Source organism: Silurus meridionalis, chromosome 19 (assembly GCF_014805685.1).
Source record: "Silurus meridionalis isolate SWU-2019-XX chromosome 19, ASM1480568v1, whole genome shotgun sequence".
NCBI classification, from domain to species: domain Eukaryota; kingdom Metazoa; phylum Chordata; class Actinopteri; order Siluriformes; family Siluridae; genus Silurus; species Silurus meridionalis.
Window position 1 is genome coordinate 814,114 of NC_060902.1, and position 12,031 is coordinate 826,144.

Below are 12,031 nucleotides of genomic sequence, written 5' to 3' on the forward strand. Positions count from 1 at the left end.
AAAAAGATATGAGGAAGGAAATCTAACTCCAGATACCACATATTCTTTTCCAACCTTGGAGACCTGATTTAAAAGATACGTCTGGGTTTTGCTGAAACTTGATGGATTGCAGGATTTGGATGAACTCAATGTTAAAAGAATGTAGAAATGTTTTGTTAAATGAATGTTTAGAACATCACTATGTGCTAAAACTGATCATGTTTGAAGAGAGAAACTCAAACTGGGAGATGAAAATGAATCTGGAAGGTTCTTTATAAACCACTGACTAAAAACCAGGTGATTTACAGTGGAGACTTTTAAAAGGAGCCACTGGTGTTAATGCTCATGTTTCTGTTATTAATCCTCATGTTAGTGCTGCTGTGTGTCTTAGAGATGAGTTTAGATTGTATCAGAATAAGATGTAGAAGACTTTCATCTTTCGCTTTGTTGATGTGATCTTTTTTCTATTCTTATGATCTTTTCTTTAGTATTGTAATTGATTTAATAAGTAATTTTTAAAAGCAAATCAAAGTCTCACTCTCTCCTTCTCTCTCCCTCACTCTCTCCCTCACTCTCTCCTTCTCTCTCCCTCACTCTCTCCTTCTCTCTTCCTCACTCTCTCCTCACTCTCCTTCTCTCCTCACTCTCCTTCTCTCTTCCTCACTCTCTCTCCTTCTCTCTCCTCACTCTCCTTCTCTCTTCCTAACTGTTTTCTTCTCTCTTCATTACTCTATCCCTCACTCTTTATCTCTCCTCACTCTCTCCTTCTCTCTCCTCACTCTCTCCTTCTCTTCCTCACTCTCTCCTCACCTCTCCTTCTCTCTCCCTCACTCTCTCCTTCTCTCTCCCTCACTCTCTCCCTCACCTCTCCTTCTCTCTTCCTCACTCTCTCCTCACTCTTTTCTTCTCTCTTATTACTCTATCCTCACTCTTTATCTCTCCCTCACTCTCCTTCTCTCTCCCTCACCTCTCCTTCTCTCCCTCACTCTCTCCTTCTCTCTCTCCTCACTCTCTCCTTCTCTGTCCCTCACTCTCTCCTTCTCTCTCCCTCACTCTCTCCTTCTCTCTCTCCCTCACTCTCCTTCTCTCTCCCTCACTCTTTTCTTCTCTCTTATTACTCTATCCTCAATTTTTATCTCTCCTCACTCTCCTTCTCTCTCTCCTCACTCTCTCCTTCTCTCTCCCTCACTCTTTTCTTCTCTCTTATTACTCTATCCCTCACTCTTTTCTCTCTCCCTCACTCTTTTTTTCTCTTCTTTTTCTCTTTCCCCTGCATGGTTTGTGTAAATCTCAGTATGGAAAGTGTCACAGTGAAAAACTCAGCATCAATGAATAAACCATTTTATTAAAAACTGCATTCAGAAAGAAAGTATTTGAAACTTCTTTGTGAATGAGTTCAGGCAGTGATTACAGGATGATACGACTCGAACAGCTCAGGTTTACACGATCCAAAATTCAGATCTAAAATTCTCCAAAAAATTCTACACAACCAACGAGTGAAATGTAATAATAAACCAGTTCGCTTTTACACTCATGTCTTTCCCACACCAGCTCTGGATTTATATAATAGCTGATTATGATTGTTACACCCCAACTGATTATACGCTAACTCCATGCTAATGAAATAGCGGGATATTGCTGTGCACCTTCTTAGTCTGATTCCAGTTTAATGTGCAGTGAAACTTGGATTTGATTAAATTTCTAAAGTGAAAATAAATTCAAAAACCCTAATTTAGCAAGTGAAAAACTCTTACACACATTCAGGAAATAAATAGAGCACGCACACACACACACACACACACACACACACACACACACAGTAAGATTGCACAATTCTGTTTATGAAACGTTACACTCCTCTCTAGCACATGATGTGTTGATGTGTCCCTGCTGTATTAACAAGCAGCAGCATCAGGTTTTCTTCTGAGATTTGCTGCGTGTCGTGATTGCATGTCACCACAAGGGGGCATCAGAGAGTTCACTGCAGGGAAAACACACACCCTGAATAAGGTCTTTCCTTTTATATTTTCCCCTCACACCCTGTATTTCTCACATCTGCACTGCTCTCATTTTTCTTTTCACATTCTCTTTTTTCAGAATGAGTATAAAAAAGAATTCTCTTTTCTTCTCTCTTTTTTTTATTCCTTTTTTTTATCTCTTATCCGGTATCCCAGTTCTTTTCCCTTTGATCATTTCTCACTCTTTTTCTCTCTTTCTTTGTGCACATCAGCTGTATTTTAGCCTGTTAGAAACAACATGCATTTAAGTGACATCATCTAAGTGGGCGTGGCCAACAGCAATATAAATCATAAACCTGGTAACACTACATGTTCAAAAGTATTTTCACCCCACTAATGATCGAGTTCCCATGTTCCAGCCACGCCCACTGCCCACAGGTTCAGAAAACTGAGCACATGGTCGGAAGTAAACAATTATGTGTTGAATTTTTCTCTTTAATTAGAAAGTGTACCTCAGTGTGCTCTCTGGGATCTCAGATCGAGTGTGTGGTTCCTTCTCCAGATCATCTTCCACATCCTTAAAGACACAAAAACAATTGATTGATGAATTAAAAAGACTATAAGTTTCACCCCTAAACAAATTGTATAATCATATATATAATTATGGATATACAGTCTCTCACAAAAGTGAGTATACAAAAGTAAGTGCACCCCTCACATATCAGCAACCATTTTATTATATCTGAAGGAACAAAACTATAGAAATGTGCAGCTTTAAAGCAGTACTGATTTACTGTCCTCTAAAAATAACAACATACAGATATTATTGTCTAAATAACTGCAACAAAACTGAGTCCACACCAAGAATCCTTACGCTGCATTCCCTGGCGTCCGAAACTTGAAATATGTTTACAATTTTCTCATATTGTGATCATCACGTCATAGCTATCATCGTAATTTGGCATCTGTATGCACTGACACGTTTACAGCATGCTAAAGGTTTTATTAATATTTATTAGATAACCGTGTCTCTGCTGTGTGATTCCTCCTTCTCTTCCTCCGTCTGCAGCAGGTTCACTGTTTCACCATCTTCTTCTCCATTAAAGTCGGATTTCTGCACAGCCAAAGCTGCGTCATCACTGTTCTCTAATCACACAGAACAATAAAGTGATTAATTGATATATTAATTACCTGGACAGACACAGCAGTGTTCCAGTGTTCCAGGGTTCAGATTATAAATATATTCTTCATTTTAAACAGTTAGAATTTATCCATTACCACACTGATTGATTAATGCTATTTATTCTACAATTAATGTATAAATGCAGATTTAGTGTAAAGACCGACCCAAAATCCTGCTGTCAGAATCCATTTTATTCCACGCTGCATCCCGATCGCTCTCCATGCGCAGCCGGAACACTCGGATATGATCCAGGAGCTCCTGTTGGGGAATAAACACACATACAGCATCCAGTTGTGAACTGACACCAAACCACCAGGAAAGAACTTTACCTGTTTCTCCAGCTGATGTTGCTCTCGCTCCTTCTGCATGGCTCTGACACTCGCACGAAGCTCCTGAGAAAATACACACAACACACAGCCACATCAGGCTAAATTTCTTTTATGTCTACGAGAGCTGTAGTGTGAGTGTTGTATCACAAGTACTGTAGTGCGAGTGCTGTAGTGCGGGTGCTTTAGAGCAACTGCTGTAGAGCAAGTGCTGTATTACGAGTGCTGTATTACGAGTGCTGTAGTGCGAGTGCTGTAGTACGAGTGCTGTAGTGCGAGTGCTGTAGTACGAGTGCTGTATTACGAGTGCTGTAGTACGAAAAGGAAAAGCTGTAGAGCGAAAAGAGTGCTGTAGAGCGAGTGCTGTGAAAAGTGCTGTAGAGCGAGTGCTGTGGTGCAGTGCTGTAGAGCGAAAAGGTAGTACGAGTGCTGTAGAGTGCTGTAGAGCGAGTGCTGTAGAGCGAGTGCTGTAGAGCGAGTGCGAGTGCTGTAGAGTGAGTGCTGTAGTACGAAAAGTGAAAAGTAGTGCTGTAGAGTGAGTGCTGTAGTGAAAAGTGCTGTGAAAAGTAGAGCGAAAAGGAAAAGGTGCTGTAGTGAGTGCTGTAGTGCGGTGCTGTAGTGCTGTAGAGTGAGTGCTGTAGTGAAAAGGAAAAGTGCTGTAGTGCTGTAGAGCGAGTGCTGTAAAAAGTGCTGTAGTGCGAGTGCTGTAGTACGAGTGCTGTAGCGAGTGCTGTAGTGCTGTAGAGTGAGTGCTGTAGTGAAAAGTGCTGTGAAAAGTGCTGTAGAGCGAAAAGGTAGAGCGAAAAGTGAGTGCTGTAGAGCGAGTGCTGTGGTGCGAAAAGGTAGTGCTGTAGAGCGAAAAGCTGTAGAGCGAAAAGTGCTGTAGAGCGAAAAGGAAAAGGAAAAGGTAGAGCGAAAAGCTGTAGAGCGAAAAGTGCTGTAGAGCGAGTGCTGTGAAAAGGAAAAGGTAGTGCGAAAAGTGCTGTAGTACGAGTGCTGTAGTCGAGTGCTGTAGTACGAAAAGGTAGTGCTGTAGAGCGAAAAGTGCTGTAGTGAAAAGTGCTGTGGTGCGAAAAGTGCTGTGAAAAGGAAAAGGTAGAGCGAAAAGGTAGAGCGAGTGCTGTAGAGCGAGTGCTGTGAAAAGGAAAAGTGCTGTATTACGAAAAGTGCTGTATTACGAGTGCTGTAGAAAAGGAAAAGTGCTGTAGTGAAAAGGTAGTGCTGTAGTGCAGTGCTGTAGAGCGAAAAGTGAAAAGGTAGTGCTGTAGAGCGAAAAGTGCTGAAAAGTAGTGCTGTATTACAGTGCTGTATTACGAGTGCTGTGAAAAGTGAAAAGGAAAAGTGCTGTAGTGAGGTGCTGTAGTGCGAAAAGGTAGAGCGAGTGCGAGTGCTGTAGCGAAAAGTGCTGAAAAGTAGTGCTGTATTACGAAAAGTGCTGTATTACGAGGTGCTGTAGTGAGTGCTGTAGTGCGAGTGCTGTAGAGCGAGTGCTGTAGTGCTGTAGTGAGTGCTGTGGTGTGAGTGCTGTGGTGAGTGCTGTATTACAGTGCTGTAGTGCAGTGCTGTATTACGAGTGCTGTAGTGCGAGTGCTGTAGTGCGAGTGCTGTAGTGCGAGTGCTGTAGTGCGAGTGCTGTAGTGCGAGTGCTGTAGTGCGAGTGCTGTAGTGAGTGCTGTGTGCAGTGCTGTAGTGCGAGTGCTGTAGTACGAGTGCTGTAGTGCGAGTGCTGTAGTGCGAGTGCTGTATTACGAGTGCTGTAGTGCGAGTGCTGTAGTGCGAGTGCTGTATTACGAGTGCTGTAGTGCGAGTGCTGTAGTACGAGTGCGAGTGCTGTAGAGCGAGTGCTGTAGTGCGAGTGCTGTAGAGCGAGTGCTGTAGAGCGAGTGCTGTAGTGCGAGTGCTGTAGAGCGAGTGCTGTAGTACGAAAAGGAAAAGTGAAAAGTGCTGTAGTGAAAAGTGCTGTATTACGAAAAGTGCTGTAGTGCTGTAGTGCGAAAAGGTAGAGCGAAAAGGAAAAGGAAAAGGAAAAGTAGTGCGAAAAGGTATTACGAGTGCTGTAGTGCGAAAAGGTAGAGCGAAAAGGTAGTGCGAAAAGTGAAAAGTGCTGTATTACGAAAAGTGCTGTAGTGAGAGTGCTGTAGTGAAAAGGTATTATGAGTGCTGTAGTGAAAAGTGCTGTAGTGCTGTAGTGCTGTATTACGAAAAGCTGTAGTGCGAAAAGGAAAAGGAAAAGGTATTATGAGTGCTGTAGTACGAAAAGTGCTGTAGAGCGAAAAGGAAAAGTGCTGTAGGGCGAGTGCTGTAGGGCGAGTGCTGTAGAAAAGTGCTGTAGGGCGAGTGCTGTATTACGAAAAGTGCTGTAGTGAAAAGTGCTGTGAAAAGGAAAAGGAAAAGTGCTGTAGAGCGAAAAGGAAAAGTGCTGTAGTGAAAAGTGCTGTATTACGAGTGCTGTGGTGCGAGTGCTGTGGTGCGAGTGCTGTGGTGCGAGTGGTGTAGTGCGATTGCTGTGTTGTGTGTGTGTGTGTGTCTGTGTATGTGGGTGTATGAGAGAGTGCTCTGTGAGAGAGCTGTGTTGTGTGTGTGTGTGTGTGTGTGTCTGTGTGTGTCTGTGTGAGTGCTGTAGTGATCAGCAGCAGCTGTAAAATCTGTATTACACAACACTGATGATCATGTGTGCTCTCACATCCAAAAACACAACTGAGTTGTGCGTTTAACCTCCCAAACATGATGATGAATGTTTAATTATAGACACTCACACACACACACACTCACACACACACAGTCACACAGATTTGTTTACCCGGTTGCACGCTTTCTCGTTCCCCAGCTCCTGTTCCAGTTTCTCTCGCTCTGTTCGCTCCTCCTGAAGCCATTCTTCTTTCTTCTGCAGCTCATGACTCAGTTTTTGGACTCGTTCCTTATCCAGCTGTTCGTGTCACAACGAAAAATTAGATAAATTATTTATACACTAATAAATGAAACACTTTAAAATAAAGAAAAAGTCAAACATGAGTTCAATGAACTCATCAGGTTTTTAAGGAAGCAGAGAAGTGGAAGTTCCTGCCTAATGTTCTCACCTCTGCCTTCTTCCTGATGTTCTCGCGTTCTTTAGCCCAGGCCGCTTGTCCTTCTCGGAGGTTTAGGTTGGCCTGGGAGAGCTGCAGTGTGGTCTGAGCCGCCTGCAGTCGGATCTGATGAAGCTCGGCCTGGTTCTGGCTCTGCAGCGCTCCGAGTTCACACAGATCTCTCCGAAACGCATCCTCACTGCACTCACTGTTCTCCAGACGTTCCTGAAGAACCCGCAGCTCCTCACGGCAACGTTTACTCTCCATCTGACATCCAAGATAAGAACATTTTAATCGTAAAAGGAAGAAAAACAGATCCTGAGCACCAGCTTTAATGTTGTCGCTGGAGTCACCTGTAAGTTCTTCCTCTCATCCTCCTCATCCTTCCTCTGTGTTGTCAACTTCCTGACTCTCTCTTTCATCCTGCACAGACATTTATTCAACATCAGCTGTCATTCAAATACTTCATCTACATCCTCAAATCTGCTCTTCTGCCTATTACTTTCATTACTTCTAGAAGTTTTCCTCTCGTTCGCTCTCGTTCTCAGTTCCTCTAGTTCTCAATTCTCTCATTCTTAGGTTCTTTCATATTGTCAGTTCTCCTATTCTCAGATTTTCTCATTCTTAGTTCATTCATTCTTAAGTTCTCTCGTTCTCAGGATTTTTCCATCTCAGGTTCTCTCATTCTCAGTTCTCTTATTCTAATTTCTTTCTTTCTCAGTTCTTCTAATTTTCAATTCTCTCGTTCTCAGGTTCTCTCATTCTTAAGTTCTTTAATTCTCAGGTTCTCTTGTACTGGTTATAGGACATTATCTTAAAAACCTACATTTAAGAACTCTTCTGTCTTCTCCATATTTATTTGCTTATTATTTATCTGCTGTCTGGTTAAAGTACTTATCAGATCCTTAAACCTACTGGATATACGAGCACACGCTGCCACTCTGACTTCCACAAAATAAAATCCTGACTCTCAAGATGCTTCATGTAGGGGTTGAAGGTTTCCTTGTATTGATGGAGACAGGGTATAAACACAAAACTCTCGCTCAGTCTGATTTTGTGAATTCCAGCACTGAACAACACCGAATTCATAAATCACAGTCACATGACCACCAACCTACACAAACTCCACCCATGAACTTCAACCAAATTTTCAAATAGTGAACAGGAAGGCACACGATCCAAAACAAGTATGAACCATGTCTACTGCAGATGAGTGACTGTAGAGCTCCACGGGGTATAAACTGCACAGAGTACGTTACATTGGGCGAAAACATGACAAGGATGAATCATCAAACATGTTTATTTATTTATTTGGTGATTAACTAAACTATCTACAGGGCCACTGTAAGAGCTCTGCAGATGAGGTCCAGCTCTGCAGATGGGATTCTGAAGAACCCTATGTGTAAGAGTGTAGTGTTTGAGGCTGATGTACAGTATAACTCACCTCTCTATCTCAGCTTCAGCATGTTGTTTCTGCTGCACTAAGCTGCTCACATCCTCCTCCAGATCTTTGATTCGTTGGTGATTTTCGGCTCTTTCTGTTAACAAGCTGCTGAACTCTGCTGAGATGTTTTCGTGAGACTTCAGAACATCCTGTAAGCAAATACTGCAGCAGTAAAATGCTGTGTGATGATGATGCTTCCACACCGGTGTTGATTATTTCCCCTCACCTAATTTATTCCACTTACACCACAGGCACTGAGCGACGATTCCAGATTCCTAGTTTTTACCATTTCAGTTACATTTAACGTTGATGAGATAAGTTAATGTCAATATGACCAAAAAAAGAAAGAAGTATAAACTCCTGTGTCCTGAAGAACTTGCAGCTTTACCTTTGACTTTCACAAAAGCTCTGACACTGAAGACTTCTTTCACATCTCATTACACATATACACATTGCTAAAAAACAATAACAAACAATATGAACAAACTTTACGCTAATTGTAAATAAACCTGTGCTTCATCTCTTCTGTCAAATCACCTTTTTTTTCTCCTCCATCCTTTCAATCTTCTCCATGCTGCATCTCAGTCGCTCTCTCAGGTCTTTAATCTCGTTCCTCATCTCAACTCGTTCCGTTTCGAAGTCCTTCATCTCCATCTCGTTCTTTTCTTGTTGTTTCTCCAGCTCCATGCAGGACTCTCTGAACTTCTTCTGTAGCAGTATCAGTTCTTTCTGACAGGCTTCCAGGTGGCTCTGTTCAGCGGCAAAATGCAGAAAAATGAGAAGCAATTTGATTTGTTTACAGTCTAAAAATAAAAAAAATAAAAATGTTTTTACTACACTGATTATTTTTAGTAAATTTAGATGGAATGGACACGTGTAATTTTATTGGTTTAAACACAGTGATTTAAACAATTTCTAAATTTTCTAATGTGGGTGTGGCCTAAAGAGAAAAATGTTTTTCCTTTCTTTTTCTTTAAAAAAAAAACAGTTTCTCAGGCAGTTATTCTGATTGCAAATAAAATTTTTGTAACGATTTTTGACAAAATAAAACAAAATAATAGCTGAAATAAACCACAGGCAGGTACTAAAGATGAACGAATGAATAATTGAAATGAAACTTCATGGTTCACTATGACTTTATGGCTTATTCACATAAAGGTAAAATATTTTTAAAAAGTTTTCTTATATCAGTTCTTTAAATCCAGTTAGAACACTGTGTATGTGTATCCTGTATCCTGTTATAATAATCGATTTCTTCACCAAAGTGAACAAAACAGCATTACTGTACTGATTCACCAAAAACTGAAGCTAAGCATTAAACTGTAAAGAAAGTGAGAACGTTTTTGCTCAGTGGTCACAACCTAACAATTCTGATCAAAGGGTCTTTAGTTTAAATCCCAGCACCACCAAGAATCCTGGGCCCCTGGTGAAGGCCCTTAACTGTCAACTGCTCAGTTATACAAATTGTGAGTCACTCAGGATAACAGCCAAATCTGCCAAATGCCATTAATATAAAGGAAGACTGTAAATCACATCAACCTGAAATCTCGCACACGCTGGAAATAAATGTTGATTTATGTGAATTGTAAATCATTTCAATTAAATTCAATTTAGTCTTAAATATGTCTGTGTTACACACTGGCGTTTTTCGGTTGTAAAGAGAAAAAAAATACAATAAAAATATGAAACATTGCAACGTTTCAATCTTTTCCATCAGAACAGTTAACCTGAGAAATATCACTAACATTTTACCAATTAGTTTTTTCTCCATTGATGGTTCTGACCTGCAGGATCTGAGCTCTCGGCACTACAAGCAGCAGGTCGTCTCCGTCGCTCTCTTCCTCTCCGTTTCTCTCCTCCTCCAGAGTCACCAGTTCATCCAGAGGTTTAGGAGCGCTGAAGGTGAAGTGAGGACTCGCTGCACAGATCTCACCCTGATCATCTACATATACAAACTGGTAGGCTGCAGGCCCGGGGTTTGGCAGATACAATGCTGGGGGACAGAAGACACAAAACTATAAATAGGTTGCATTTAAAATTAAGGTTTTAATACATTTCAAAGTTGGATCTGAAAAAAAGCTACATGCTAACTAGATTCTTAATAAAAAATTTTAAAAAAGGCGCTTAAATATAGTGAAGAACATTTTCATAAAACCAGCTGGTCCTACATGCTTTCAATTCATTCATTCTTTCATTCAGTTCATTATTTTGTGATGATTAAATGATTGTATTTCTTTATGAAATAGAAAACCAAGTGCTCACATGCAGATGTTCTGATATTTTTAAATCAAATGAAAATGCAACCAAGATTTACTGGAAATTAAATTACATGGACAAAAGTTTGTGGACACCTGAGTATACAGTTGTTATGTGCTTGTTTTTAAACATCAAATTCCACATTTATCTCCATTTGCTGTTATAATAAGCTCAACTCTCCTGGGAAGATGTTCCACTAGATTTTGGAGTGTGTTTGAGAAGATTTGTAGAGATTCATTCCACCACAAGGGTGTTAGTAAAGTCAGGTAGTGATGATATTGAGCTGAGGAGGCCTGAGGGTGCTGTCAGTGTTCACATTCATTATTTAATAGGGTTGGAGCTCTTTAGAAGGAGATCTTCCAACCCACAGAAAGCAGATCTTCATGGAGCTGGCGTTTGTGCACAGCATTGTCATGCTGGAGCAGGTTTGGGTCTTCTAGTTCGAACGAAGGAAAATTTCCTGCTCCAGCATCCAAAGACCTCCTGTACATTTGTGTGTCTCCAACAGTTTGTGGAAGGAAGAAGCACACATGGCTGGAAAAGTCAGGTGTCCCAATACTTTTGCTCACAAAGTGTACATTCACATCAGTCAATATTTAATACTGATTCATTCTTTATTATTTGGCTTGAAGGAATTTTTCAGATGATGTTTGTATTTAGAAAAAAAGTAATTATTATAATAAATAATAATAATAATAAAACTCAATTAATTTCTTCTCCTCCGACTCACACGTTCGATTCACTACATTTCTAATAGTTTTGAAGCAGAAATGATTTGTTTACGAAAACACTGATGAGGAACTGCATGCTTTCTGACGTACGCTGTAAGAGGATGCAGCAGTTTACGTCTTTGCCGGGTGTGTAGTCTTCAGGAGCTTGAGCCCAAACATACGTGTGATAATCTCTCACCGACGTCCAGCCGACCTGAGACAAGAGAGAGCAGGACACATCTACAGACAGGTCTGAAGTTCCAGATACGCTGCAAGAACTGGTTTTATTTTAACAGTAATGGTGAAATGATTTCAGTCAAGTAAACTGGTTATTTAGATCTTTTGGAATCATAAATTGGTCATTGAGATCTTTCAAGGCTGAAAGGATGGCTAGATCTTTCCAATCTTTAAAGATCAGGATCATGACCTGATCATTTAGATCTTTTGAGGCCATGATTATGACTTCAGTCCTTCAGAACATTAGGATTGTAAGAAGTCTAAGTTGAAGTTGTGTTAATATTACCTTGAAGAGGCCGATCCAGTCATGACAGCTCCACCTGTGTTCTCGGCTCAGACTGTAGCGACATTCTACTCTGGTTTGAGGAAAATACGTCTGAGCCACATTCCTGAACGTCACCTTCCAAGGCTCCTCCTTCTCCATTGCAGAGTTCAGAGAGTTCAGAGAGGAGAAGGAGCTTCTTTCCTGGAACAAATGAAACAGCTGGATTGTGACTGGATTTGATTAATTCTTTAAAACAGCAGATGTGACAGTAGTGCAGGTTATGATCGCTCACTATGGTAATGACTTCTTCACAAGGGGGTGTAGAGCACACACTTAGCTAATGAGAGGAGTCTCCAGCATCAGCACTGCGTAACTTTCAGAGGTTCTGACATTTTCACAAAAGAACATTTCTTTCCAAACTTTGAGAGAAAATGAAGTGTGTTTACAGCTGCTTTAATGTAAAACAAGAACTTATTAAAGTTCTAAACAGGAATGAAACACTTATTTTCCTACTGGAACATGTCTTCGTCATCTTCTCAACACCTTTCCAGTACACAACAGCCAGAAAGAGCACACTGATAGCCTGGGAATCTGGAACATTCTAAACA

The 12,031-nt window shown here is 40.9% G+C and overlaps 1 protein-coding gene across 1 annotated transcript in view; it reads right to left on the reverse strand.

Annotated features, from left to right (window-relative positions):
- Window positions 1-1,304: 1,304 nt before the first annotated feature.
- The window catches only part of calcoco1b (calcium binding and coiled-coil domain 1b), a 12,032-nt gene continuing 1,305 nt past the window's right edge, over window positions 1,305-12,031 (reverse strand). The window contains exons 2-14 of the mRNA XM_046875327.1: window positions 11,445-11,624; window positions 11,033-11,135; window positions 9,740-9,948; window positions 8,493-8,705; window positions 7,956-8,104; window positions 6,865-6,934; window positions 6,524-6,778; window positions 6,247-6,372; window positions 3,450-3,512; window positions 3,285-3,378; window positions 2,962-3,083; window positions 2,450-2,514; window positions 1,305-1,960 (exon numbers count right to left, since the gene is read on the reverse strand). Of these exons, the coding sequence (XP_046731283.1) occupies window positions 1,933-1,960; window positions 2,450-2,514; window positions 2,962-3,083; window positions 3,285-3,378; window positions 3,450-3,512; window positions 6,247-6,372; window positions 6,524-6,778; window positions 6,865-6,934; window positions 7,956-8,104; window positions 8,493-8,705; window positions 9,740-9,948; window positions 11,033-11,135; window positions 11,445-11,582 (1,635 nt within the window). The 5' untranslated portion in view covers window positions 11,583-11,624 and the 3' untranslated portion in view covers window positions 1,305-1,932. The remainder of the gene's footprint in view (window positions 1,961-2,449; window positions 2,515-2,961; window positions 3,084-3,284; window positions 3,379-3,449; window positions 3,513-6,246; window positions 6,373-6,523; window positions 6,779-6,864; window positions 6,935-7,955; window positions 8,105-8,492; window positions 8,706-9,739; window positions 9,949-11,032; window positions 11,136-11,444; window positions 11,625-12,031) is intronic.